The following is a 13,503-nucleotide window of genomic DNA, read 5'->3' as shown; positions in this document are numbered from 1 at the left end:
AGATGAGCATATTTCTACATTGAGATGACAATTGAACACCTTCAATAGTTGGGTCTCTAGGTATCGCCCACTGAGAAATTAGTTCAAACCTGCTTGGTGTCCTTTAAATCCTCTCATTTCTGAAGACTATCTCCTGTAGATAGGAGTCATTGCCACACCTTGTATGCTCATTGGATGGCTTTGCTCATGATTTACTGCATGTACAATTTTTCCAATAGGCTGAATATCTATGGCAATGTGGAGCAAGGATGATGTACTTCAATACCCACATATGCAGTTCTGGATCTTCATTTGCGTTTTGTATTTCAGCTTATATGATATGGTATCAATAATCTTCTGGTTTTAGCTTGGATGCTCCATCAAGCCACAGCAGACTGCGCAAATGAGGCAGACCACATTTTTGGTATTTCACACTTAGTACATAAGCAATACACTTACCAAAGAGATCATATATTCCAGTGATATACTTCATGAACATTTTTTTCTTCAACCTGAACACTCTTGTGATTAAACTTAGCAGATCATTTGGCTGCTGTCATATTTCTGGCCATTTTGGATTGCATGTCATTTTAATGAAAAATGAAACACTGACATACTTCCATATATACCTCATGAGATCTTGACATCATTTTATCACATTTCTTGGCCCACCAATAAATGTTGAAGAGAGGATGATGCTCCTTTTGATATTTCTAAAATCATCATCATTATTCAATGCATTGGTCAGTCCTCTATATGTTGTTGATCTCAAGGTTGCTTGATTCATTTGAATGTAACTCAGCTCCTCATTTTCAATTTTGGCAGCCATGTCAATCATGTATTGTTGGAATAGACACCCTACTCTTAAAGGTTATTAAACTCACTCCCATGGTACATTATGCAATATTCATAGTAATGTATTGTCATTAGTTTCTTGATGTTTATTATTTGGAGTTGATATGTATTAAAAGTTGTCATAGGAGTGACTCTGAAATTACTTGCAAACCACCTCCTCATTCTTTTAAAAAAACTGTGCCATGATGTTGGTTCAGTTTTGATATTGTTTGGTATAATGACAATGATTTCATTAGCAGTTTGTGCATTAAGCCTTCTCTCATGTTCAAATGCTGTCTCAAGATCAGTGACAATGGAAGTTTCTGACATGTCTCAAATTTGTTCTTTTGCAAGTTAAAGAGATGAAATGTACAAGCTTCATTGTCGTAGACATTTCTCCAATTATTGAACATCACCTATTGAATTCCACCTTTGTGGAGTATACCAGTTCTCAATTCTATGCTATCCTGAGAATCCATGAAGTAAATCTGAATAAATTTGGCTTGATGGCTGGAGCATTAAATGTCATATATAATGATGGATTTGCCCTTGAATAATTATCGAAGAATTCCATCTGTTTCTCACTGGAATGATTTCTTTGGCACAAAAGGGTGTCACTTGGAAAGGGCAGTTACATCGTCTGATCTTCTTCCTGAACTCATTTGCGATAGGTTCATCATGGCTATACAAATGAATGAGCCCAATAGGTAGAGGCTGCAAATAGGCCTAAACCCAAAGATGACAGAGTGCAATCCAATCAAGTTTTATTTTTTATTTCCTTACGCCTAAGAGATAGAATCTCATCAGACTAAAGTTGTAACCTAAATGTATGTGCCCTTCGAGATTCTAGACTAGAACTACACTGAGACTTCTCTCCCCCCCCATTCAGTTAAGACTCTGCAGTCTTTTATTTTAGGCCTCTCTCTGGAATGTGTACAGAGGAAGCTGCATTGTGAGTGTCGAAATGCCCTCCCCACACACCTCTTCTCCAGCTGCACATTTCATTACATGGCCTATTGTTATCTTTCCATTCATACAGCAGAAATGTGTGGCAGAACAGTTAGGGCAGACTTTGGCCATGGCGCCAACATCAGCAGAACTATTACATTGCAAACTTGTGAATCTTGCTCTGCTCTTTCTTTGTTGAGGTTTTGTTGTTGAAGGAACTCTTACGGTTTTTGCCAGATATTCTTGAATTGATCTTCCCTTTCCTCCATCTTTTCTCCTTATTGTTATCCTTACCATTCCTTGACATTCTGGAGACGTGCAACCTTTTCATTCTCCATTTCTTTATCTCTCTGCCTCCTGGCTATATCCTGACAATCTTTGGGGTCATCTCTTGACCATGATGTCCCCCCTACTTTCTTTCCTCATGGCATAATGGTTGACATTGTTTTAGTTTAATAATTTATTTAATTTAATCTCATTTAATTTTTTACCACAATGTTGTCCATTGCTTTTTTTCATTTCAGAGAGTTTAGAATCTTTGCTGGCTTTTCCACTGAGTTGTAGGAAGCTGTGAGAAACATCGCATGACCTTCTAAGGGCTAGATTAGGACCAATCTACCTCTTTCTTCTCTAGTAGCTGAGGAAATGCTGATCTATGCTCAGTTTCAAAGTAGGAAGCAGTTTGAAAAATGAAACAAGTGGGCAAGGACTAATATATTTGATTGACAGCAGAGAGATGCAGTCCTCTTCATCCGCAGCCACAGGAGCTCACTTGTTGACTTTCAGCCCAAGCTACCTCACAGGCTTGTTGTGAAGCAATGTATGAGGATGGAGCACTATATATGTGCCTTGAGTTCTTGAACAAAGATGGGATATAGATAATGTGCATGGTTGTGTGCCGGAAAAGGGACACACATAAAGCAATAAAAACTGTCCAGGCCTTTCTTCATATACATTAAAGTTGTTGCTACTTTAAGAATCACGTGATAAGTCAATTCCTTGGGGCTGAGAGGGGGAAGGAGCAAGAGATTGTGAGACTGGCTGGGAAAGTCTCATGGAATGTTCAAAATGAGTATCACATGACCACAGCAACATCCTGGAATAGCCACAAATTCCCCAAATTTCATTCCCTCAGAATTGCATTCCCTTAGATGCATTCTTTAAGTTACCCATTTCAGGTACCTTAGTTATCCTCTGAGGCACTATTTCTTGCAATTAAGGGGGTCATGATAACTGAGACTTTTAGTTGTGTAAGGCCTGAGTATATCTGCATTCCTCCATGGGTGCTTTTAAACTACTGTATATAGATTGCCTTTTACCTATGCAAACATAATTTTCAAAGAAGTGGATATGTTTTGGCAAAAAATATTCAGTGTCGCCTCCTGGAATTTTCTGTGCTTAAGATTGGAAGCACTTTTAAAATTAATAATTTTGATTTTCAACTTGAAAGAGAGAGTACAGTATGTGCTCTTTTTATAATCATGCACAGTAAATCCATGAATTCAGAAAAATCCAAGTATCTGTCCCAGGGATTTTTACACAGACACAGACACACACACAGAGAGAGAGAGACAGAGAGGGAGTTTATCACTGGAACAAAGGGCTCAGAGCATTTAATGAAAGGAATAGCAGTTAAATGTGCAAAGACTGAATGGCAGCATAAATTACATGATAAATCTTAGAAATAATGAAGAACTCAGGGACCTGTGTGAGGCTATAATAAATTATGCCAGTAAGAACTGCAGTCATTGCTGTCACCAAGCCCCTTGTATAGATGCAAGTCTCCAAAGATCCTTTTCTTGTTACTTCACTAATGATGAAAAGTAGGAAATTCTGATTGGTAGCTTAGGAGGGTGAGAATGAGACATGGTTGCACATGAAAGAAGCTGATCAAGCCTGCCAAACATCAGCTCTTGAACACTCTCCTTTTAATATAGAGATACAGTCTGAAAACTAACCGTCCAGAAAAGTAAATGCTTCTTTCTCTCATTACTGCCTTTTTGAAAATAACAGGTGTAAAATATCCATTTTTCCCATTTGGGAAAGACACAGAAGCAAGGGAAGGAGGGAATTTACTTTTACAGTAAATATAACAACCCCCACCCCAAATCATTAAAAGAAAAGTTTATGAGGACTTTCAGCTCATATCACTGCACATGATAGACTTTGGCTGTCTCCCTCCCAGCTGTATAGCTACATGGCCATCATTGAAATAATGCAAAGGCTGTCCTCATTACTCTTATTTGGTCTAAAGATGGTTGGATGGCTGTAGAAGATAAAATTTTCATGGAAATATGATCTTTGAAGCTGCAGTTTGTGAGGAATTAAGTCACATAATGATCGATCTAGCTCTCCCTCCATCTTCAAACTCCATGCGAAGCCATAATGTTTATATAGCAAATGCAATCCAGCTGTTCTCATTATTGATCCAAACCTATTCCGTTTTCATCAAGTTCACAGACTTCCTTATGATTGCAAAACCAGGGATAATGTTTCCTAAATCATTGTCAGTAGATGGAAGCCATGTAGAAAGTTATATATACAAGGTGGATCAGAGGAGTTCAATTTTGCACATTTAAATATTAAACTGAATTTGACCTATATTAAAACACTGACCAGAACATTTGGATTTTCAGCTACAAAAAAAGTATCAGGACATAACTGCATAATTTATACTTTTTTAAAAAAAACTTAACAGAGATAACATTAATAGGTGAAACAAAAGTCCAATGTTACTTTATATAAAGTGTTTATTTATTGGCAAGCAAATCTCCTCACCCATGATTATTATGCTGATAGAAAATATCTGTGTGCTCTCTCTTCCATGTAGTTTAGTCTATGTTGAGGGCGGAGATGACTGGCTATTATTGCCAATTAATTAAGAGTTGTTCACTTATATGAGAGAAAGAAAGGGATGGATTTGGAACAGCATAAGTGCACAGTTATGAATATGAATGTGTTCCTTCACAAACATAATCCTTCACTTTTATACATTCATTTGTTTTAGATGAATCCACAGGAAAGTGATATTTTTGGTATGTGTTTTGAACTCATTGTCCTACAAAAAAGCATGTCTAAACATCTTTTCTACACTTATGAATCTTTGACATGCATTTTTGTATGTTTTTGATCTGAGTACTTCATTGCAAAATTGGAAAGTGTGAAATCTGAAGGATAAGGTCATGATCTGTACATTAGCCTGGAAGATATGAATCAGATCATTGAATCAGATCACAGAGATTGAATTTCTCAAGCATCTCTAAATTGCTTCCCCTATCTAATGGCTGCAATCTGGATAGAAAAAAGGGATAGGTTTATCCTTTTTCAGCTGAATCAGATCAATAGATAAATGGATGCTTAATATAGATGCTAATCATCAGGAATCCTGGCAGTGGATCCCACATCTCATTTTCATTTTAATTATGGCTTACAGAAGGCAGCATCTTACTAGATTGGGCTCTTTTCTCATCTGCATTTTAAATTGAATGTGCATTTCTATTATTGATGTACTTAGGTATTTTTTGTTGTGCCAGTGATAATGTTCCTTTATACAAACAAAGCTAACATTTTAAAAATAATTGTTTCAGTTATTGATGGCTTCTACTGCTTTTGCAACCCTGGGTATGCTGGACAAATATGTGACCAAGACATTGATGACTGCATCATTAATGAATGCAAACACAATTCTCCTTGCATGGATCTTCATCTGGTTAGTATGTATTTCAAACTTACTAGTTTGGGATTAAAATGGTGGCCTTTGTTGTTTTCTATTCAAACATGCAATGAAGAGTATTCACCAAACTATGACAATATCCCTGCCCAGGGCTTTTTTTGTCATAGAACGCTCAGAACGGAGTTCCGGCACCTTTTTTGGATAGAACCTTATAGGGTAGGCAAGGCGGGTTGTATGACATGTGTGAGTTCCGGCACCTTTTTCTTTTACAAAAAAAGCACTGTCCCTGCCTAGGTATGTTTCAACATAACAGGAAGAAACTCTAATTTAATTTCTATAGCTGCCCAATTCAACCAAATGACTCTTGGCAGCTAACAATTATAAAATTGTGAAACAATGAAAAAATATTATAGCAGCAAAAACATCCACAAAATAAATGCAAACAGAAGCTGTGATGATTATTTTTGTTACTCTTAGCCCTTATTCATCTATAAGACATTTTTGAATATAATTAATTCTATGAATATACATATGACATAAAATAGTGAAAAACTGAAGAGCCATTGATACGGGGTCATTTTAAATTAAATGTACTGCAGTGAATTACAGTTTTCTCTTAAAGATGCTCTGAAGATAGTATCATTCCTTCTGAACCAAAATGAAATGAATGATATTTTTTATGATCAAGTTGATAGTAATAAAATTCATCTTAGCCAAGTCCCCAAATCATGGTTTACTTAGTTCTATTCACTATTTAAGCAGTTCCTTAGTAATAAATCAGTGGGACCACAGGAACACCTCCCATAAACGTTTTTTTCTTTGATTTGCACTGTATATGTGACATGGGCAATTTGCAGCCCACAAGGCAATTTGCAATACATGAAATCAATAACTCTTTTGTTTTCTATTTTATTATAAAAGAATTGTAATTATATTGGGTTGACTTGGAAATAAGTAGAGCAGGATCATGTCCCAAAGCAGAGGACTCCTTGTTTTCTGGTTACTTAAGATTAAAGCCAAATAATACATTTTACTGGTATTTATTAGGACAGTTTCTATAATTTTTAATACGTTAAACCAGTGATAATCTGGTAACTATGCATTATAGCTGCTTTTAACTCCTTGCTAAATATCCTGTTCAGATAAGTCAGTGGTGGGATTCAGCTGGTTTGCACCACTTTGGCAGAACCAATAGCTATTTTTTTTTTGTTGCCCAGGCGTAGAATGGACTTCCGGAAGTGGCATCCACACAGAGAACTGGTTGTTCACATATTTGAATCCCACCACTGAGATACGTGTTACAGTGTGATTTGCTTTTATCCACAGGAAGTTTCCACCAAACTTTGGGTCAAATTGAAGGAATCTTCCTAAGTCTGATGTTCTAAAATTACTTCTGTAATTTCCAATTGTCAGCTGGGCTGATAATTATGGTGCTTAAAGTCCAACTCATCTGTATAATGCCAGATTTGAGAAAATGAATATTTATTTCTTTATCATATTCATATTCATGTCCATCACACATGAGATTCTTAGAATAGCTAGTCTGATAATTTCTAATTTACCTTTAACCCTTGATGATGTAGCTTCCTTTTATTTATAACTGGATATCCATACTTGAGGAGTAAATGTGAATGGATGTACAAGCCTTGATATCTCTTTAAATTTAAACTGGGCAATACCATAGTACAGGGGTAGGCAATCTCGGTTCTTTTATGACTCATTGACTTCAACTCCCAGAATTCCTGAGCCAGCCAAGCTGGCTCAGGAATTCTGGGAGTTGAAGTCCATGAGTCATAAAAGAGCCGAGGTTGCCTACCCCTGCCATAGTAGATCCTTGAAATATGGCATAAATATTGAAAGGACAAAAAGGTCTAAAAGTTGAGAACTCTCTACCTCTAGGGAGCCATATCTATTTGGACAGGCTATCAGAAAAAGTAGGAAACATTTGGTTACTTACCTCAAGTAAGTACCATAAGATTTTAGGAATCTGTTAATTTTGAGCCGGTTCGTAGGCTTGAGTGAAGTCTGAGAAACAACATGAGCACTACCTCTTCTTCTTTTTCCCACAGGAGAGATGATAAAAATACTAGCCTCCAGTTTAAAAAATAAATAAATAAAGGTCTCCAGCAGAAAAAAGAGTAAAAGAAATAGAAGTAAAATAAAATGGGATAAAGTAAAAGCTAAACAGCAAGCTAAAAATTAAATAAAATAGAGATTTTAGAAGGAGCTCTCAACAACAGATGCTACCTTTATGTCATCTTTTTGAACTCCCCTATTGAAAGACCAGTTTCAAATGCTAACTTACTTAAAAAATGATTATGCTCTGTGGCAGTAACTAAAACAAATCTAAAACTAATAAAAAGAGATGATGGTAGAGAGACCCTCTGGGTATTTGGATCCAGTGAGAATTTCTAGCAAATGTACTGATGTTCCTCCCCCCCCCCCCTTTTTTTTTCTTTTTAAAGCTGAGGTATGATAGTGAGTACTTGGAAAAACTAAGGTGATTCTGGAAATACTAAAAGGGAGGGGAGGGAGGGAGAAAATATCAATTGTGAACATTTTCTAAATGGTAGTTAGATGGATCTAGAAAACATATTTTTATAGAGACAGGTTTTTTTAGGTTTTCTATTACATATGTATGGGATGCTTTGCAATGTGGTAACAGTGATCTTTTTAACTGTACAAAAGGTATGTATGAAAAGAGACTGCCAGACTTCTCAGGTGGAACTATTTTATTGCCATTATAAGAATTTTAAATTAATCCTGCATAGGAGAATAGGAAAGGACACTTGTATTATATCCTCATTGGCCAGTAATTCACAGGAAAAAATGATCTTTTTTTATCCATGTTGTATTTCCACTGCTTCTCCCACATTGTACTTCAGTACAATTCCTACTGTGCAAAACTATCCATAAGTAATACATACAAGAACAAAGTATCAGCAGATAAGATTTGATTATGAAAACTTTTCCTAAAAGCAGATTTAACTATCACTTCATGTATCATAAAATGGTGCATCCTGATGTTATCTATTCCTTCTCTGGAGATAAATGTTCTCATGAGAATCCATGTTTACACAAAAAGATGGAAGAATTGCTTCCTTCTACAACTGTCATAAAAAGCAGAATTCACTACATTTACAGCACCATATTTTATATTTGTTTTCTTCCTGCCCCCTAAGAGGGTTTTTGTTGTTGTTTTGTCACCATCACTCAAGTCTATCTGTTCTCTTTTTATAGCAATTAATCATTTTTTCCTGTCAAAACCATACGTCATTTTGTTTTAAATGGACTGTGACATAGTTAGCAAAATCAATAAAATCCCCACTGGATCATTGTTCCCCAGAAAGGCAGGTAAAAGGGGGGAAAAACACCACAAACCCTTCTGTAAATATAATTAAATCACACACACACACACACACACACACAGAGAGAGAGAGAGAGAGAGAGAGAGAGAGAGAGAGAGAGAGAGAGAGAGAGAGAGAGAGAGGAGGGAGAGAGGGAGAGAGGGAGAGACAGAGATAATAACATTAAAAAGTGTTGGATTTCATTGGGAATATGTTGTTTGTACATCTCCAGGTTGTTTTCTGATCAAATAATGCTTGCTTTTGTTTATTTTTATAAAATTAATGTTGGGAGTTTCTTTGATGTACACATAATTTCATATATCTATTTTTACTTCAAAATCAGCATATGCAAAAAAAACCTGCCAAAATTTAGCATCATTACATTCATATAAAATTTAATTAAATACTGTTTTTTTATTTGTAGATAGGAATTGAGGTTAGTGCACTTTTTAATGTTGCCATTAGTAACATTTAGGATGAGAGTTAAATCAACATTGCTGCAGATTCTTTTTCAAAGTATAGAATAATTCAAAATACTTATACCGATAGTCATTGACTTACAACAGTTTGTTTAGTTCAAAGCTATAACATCACTGAAAAAAGTGACCAATGAGCATTTTTACACCACCATTGCAGCATCCCCAACAGTCACAGGATCAAACATTGCGGTCACATGATCAAAATTCAAATGCTTGGCAAATGATTCATATTTATGACTGTTGTGCTATCCCAGGGTCATGTGATCATCTTTTGAGAACTTCTTACAAGCAAAATCAATGGGGAAGCCAGATTCACTTAACAACTGTGTTACTAACTTAACAGCTGCAGTGATTCAGTTAATAACTGTGGCAAGAAAGGTCATAAAATGTGGCAAAATTCACTTAACTTTCTTATTTAGCAATGGAAATGTTGGGTTCAGTTGTGGTCGTAAGTTAAGGACTATCTGTATTGTGTTTTTGAACAGCTCTAAAGAATTTTGCCCTGTTTTCTACAAGGCTTCTCTCCAGATGCCTGAAGACATCTATTATGTCATGCTTCTGTTCTCCAGGCTAAATATACCAAGTACAAAATAAAAGGAAGTTATGACTTTTCTTGTGTTGGCACTATACATCTATTAATGCAACCAAGGATTACATTTGGCTTTGCTTGTTTTAGTTTGCTTTATTTTGCAGTTGCATCATAAAGATGTCCCATGTTCGACATGAGATTTACCATGACCCCCAGGATCCTTTTTATATGTTCTACTATCTAGTATGGACCCCCTACCCTCACTCTATATTCATATAGAGAAATTATATATAAATTACTTACAGGACATAATTTCCAACTTTCTATATTCTACTCTTTCTAATCATCAAATCCAGAAGTCACAAGTTCATTTTTTTCTTTTTTCAGCAAAAGATCCCTATGGGTTTTTCAGTCTCTTATAAAAGAAATTATTGTCCTTTCTCCAGGGGTGGGATTCAAATATGTGAACAACCGGTTCTCTATGTGGATGCTGCTTCCAGAAGTCCATTCTGGGCCTGGGCAACAAAAAATTATCTACCAGTTCTGCTAAACTGGTGTGAACTGGCTGAATCCCACCACTGCCTTTCTCTAATCAGACACCCAAGTATATATTCATGTCTTTAAATTTTCTTGCCCAAATGTAGGTTTTTGCATTTCTCCCTGCTGAAATTCATTCGACTGATTTCTACCCATAGTTCAAATTTATCAAACTTGTTCTGAATGTTCATGTCTGCTAAGATGTTTTTGTCATCCACAAATTTGATAATCATGTTTTCTAACCCTTCACTCGAGACATTTAAAAATTTGTTGAAAAGCACACAGCTTAGAATGGACCTTTGTAGTATGCCAATCAACAAGTCTTTTAACTTGACTTAGGGCCATGGGCGTAGAGTTGTTAAGTATAATAGTTCATTTTGTCATATTCTGTATTAGAATACCAAGGATTTAATGTCCACTATTTTGCTGAAATCATGATACTGTATGCCCACTGTATTTCTGTGAACTGAATTGGTCCCTGTATGAAAATGAGTGATCGGTTTGAGTGATCTATTTTTGATATACCCACAGTGGTTTCTGTCAAGCAATCCAGTTTTTTTAAATAACTCACAAACCAACTGCTTAATGATATACTCTAGAGTTTGGCTCAGCATTGTTTGCTGTAATGCTGTGACTGAAAGCAGGCAGAAGAACATGCGTATAAAAATCTGTGATAAATTGTCATAAATTACTTATATTAGATGCTGAATGATAAGCTCCCCTAAAGAACTATAAATCAGCCAGGGTTCTGTTTAGAACAGGACATAGTCCTTACTTCCATAATAATAAATATGGGCTGGAAATACGTCAAGGCAGGAAAACTGGGTTGTTAAAGAAAGTCTAATTCTAGAGAAAGCCACAGAAGCCAGTCCAAAGCAAAGATAGGAAATCAGTAACCAAGAATTTTTTCCAAGAAAGTGAAGTAATCAAAAGAATATTTTTACAGCAGGAGTTTCTGTTTTTGCTTTATTAAAGGAATTCTTGTACTCTTCTCCTGACGAATTATACAGATTTCCACTGTTCAGCTGTCTTTAGTTGATGGTGTGGTTTTAGGGCTTATCACTTATGCAATAAGTAACACCAGCTGCCTGCAATTAGTGCAGGTTCGCATCCCACCAGGCTCAAGGTTGACTCAGCCTTCCATCCTTCCGAGGTAGGTAAAATGAGGACCCAGATTGTTGGGGGCAATTAAGCTGACTTTGTAATAATGCTGCTTGGGGTGTGTGTGAAAGCCCTAATAAGCAGGCATATACATAGAATGAAGGCTATTGCTAAGCTTGTAAGCCGCCCTGAGTCTTCGGAGAAGGGCGGGATATAAATGGAATTAAAATAAAATAAATATGAGGAACTTTGTCTTTGAAATCAACATCACTTGACCTGGGATGAACTCCAGTCAGAGATGATAACTTAGCATATTCAGTCAGTCACTATAGGTTGAGCATCAAGTAGGTTTACTTTTCCAGGCTTGGAATTGGAAAAATCCATAATAGGTGTCAATATCTACCTGTCTATAATTACCTAAGTTCCCTTTCCCATTCTTGAAGACAAAAACAATAATAACTCTTTTCTATCCTTTGGAACTATGAATGTCCTCCATAATTTCTCAAAGGTTAGGAAAAAATGGTTTCCATAAACTCTTTCTTGATGTAATAAACCTGATTTTAGACACTGATACCTGTTTATCATATCCACATTTTCACTTATTTCTTTTTACTTACTTTGAATGCTGCTCCTCCTTTTGTCAAGCATTTTGCTTAGATCCATCTGAACACAATTCTTGTTTGGGAGAAAACTGAAAAAAATAGGAGCTGAGAATCTCTGCTATCTCCCTGTTATCTACTACTATCTATCCAGTTCTCCTAACAGTAGACCTACCCATTTCATTTTCTTTTACTGCTTTTATATAGTTAAAAAGTTTTTTGTGGGTTTTTTTTTGGTATTTTTAGCTCTCTGGAAAATCTAAATTCTTTTTGCACGTTAGCCTTCTAAACTTTTCTTCTGCAGATATTAGCTACAGCATGGTCTTCCATGAACTATGCATTCCACTTTTCATTGTGCAACATTTTTCCTGGCTCTTTTTTGCCTGTTAGGAAGACGTACAATTATATTTCCAGTATTTCTGAGACATTCTCAACCTTCCTATTGATCTTGAGAAATTCTGTTCAAGTGATTCAACTTAGTAGTACTCCAGTCTTTATGAAACTGGCTCTCCTAAAATCTAGTGAGAGCATATGGCTAGACCCTGAAGGGTTTGAACAGCTAACAGTCAGAAATATTTTTTTTAAAAAATCCCAAAATAAAAATCAGTAAACCCACTAGGAAGTTGGAATAAAAAATATCAAAAACATCAGAATGGATAAAAAAATTATCAAAACATCAAAATGGATAAGAAAGCAGAGAAATCCACTGAATTCTTGCCCTAAATAAACCAGTTGTGTTTGGTTTTAGCCACCAAACATGCTTTAACAATTGCAATTTAAACTGAAGTTTATTTAACGTAGTTCAGTTTTAGCAAGCATAGTTTTTGAAGAGTGTGTTCTTCCATCTAAACTGAAGGATAGGGATTCACATTCTTAAGACTAACATTGGAACACATTTTATGTGACATTCAGAATAATGTTTTTCTGATTTATTAGTTATAGCGATGGTATTTTATTTTATAGCAAACTGTGCAATAAATGAAAAAAGAAATTGCATAAACTGCACATCACAATCTAAAGGATGATAGAATAATGGAAGAAATAACAGAAAAATCACATGGGAGCCTTGAAACTTGCCCATATTCTCAAAATCCAGTATGTCATACATCAAATTACTCATAAGAAGTATGGAGGGTTATTTCTGCTCTTTTGCTATGCTATTTCTAACTATACTTTCTGAACTAAAATTTAGACATATTCCCCAGAAGACCAGGTTCTGCTTATCTAATATACAGCCCCAATATAAAGGGCCAGCAACTTATGAGGTCATTTCAGGTATATTTAACATAAGGAAATTCCTGAATCCAATTCACTTTAAGTATTAAATGCAAAATGTAGAACTCTATTTGAGGAGAATCCTTCATACACAAAGGCTGTTTCCTAAACTGAAATGGTTTGGAGGATGATAAAATATAAATTTAGGGTTTCACATGTGAAATAACATGATAGCTGTTTTCATTGCTAGACTTTATGGAGA

At 35.7% G+C, this 13,503-nt stretch overlaps 1 protein-coding gene across 1 annotated transcript in view; it reads left to right on the top strand.

Moving 5' to 3' along the window:
* The window catches only part of EYS (eyes shut homolog), a gene marked incomplete at both ends in the record, with an annotated part of 674,316 nt that overhangs the window by 56,033 nt on the left and 604,780 nt on the right, over window positions 1-13,503 (top strand). Inside the window, one exon of the mRNA XM_081346243.1 lies at window positions 5,349-5,470. Within this exon, the coding sequence (XP_081202369.1) occupies window positions 5,349-5,470 (122 nt within the window). The remainder of the gene's footprint in view (window positions 1-5,348; window positions 5,471-13,503) is intronic.

The sequence above is a fragment of the Vipera berus genome (assembly GCF_964194415.1).
Source record: "Vipera berus genome assembly, chromosome: 1".
Lineage (NCBI taxonomy): Eukaryota > Metazoa > Chordata > Lepidosauria > Squamata > Viperidae > Vipera > Vipera berus.
Note: the sequence above shows the minus strand (reverse complement) of the source record. Positions and strands in the feature narration are given on the sequence as shown.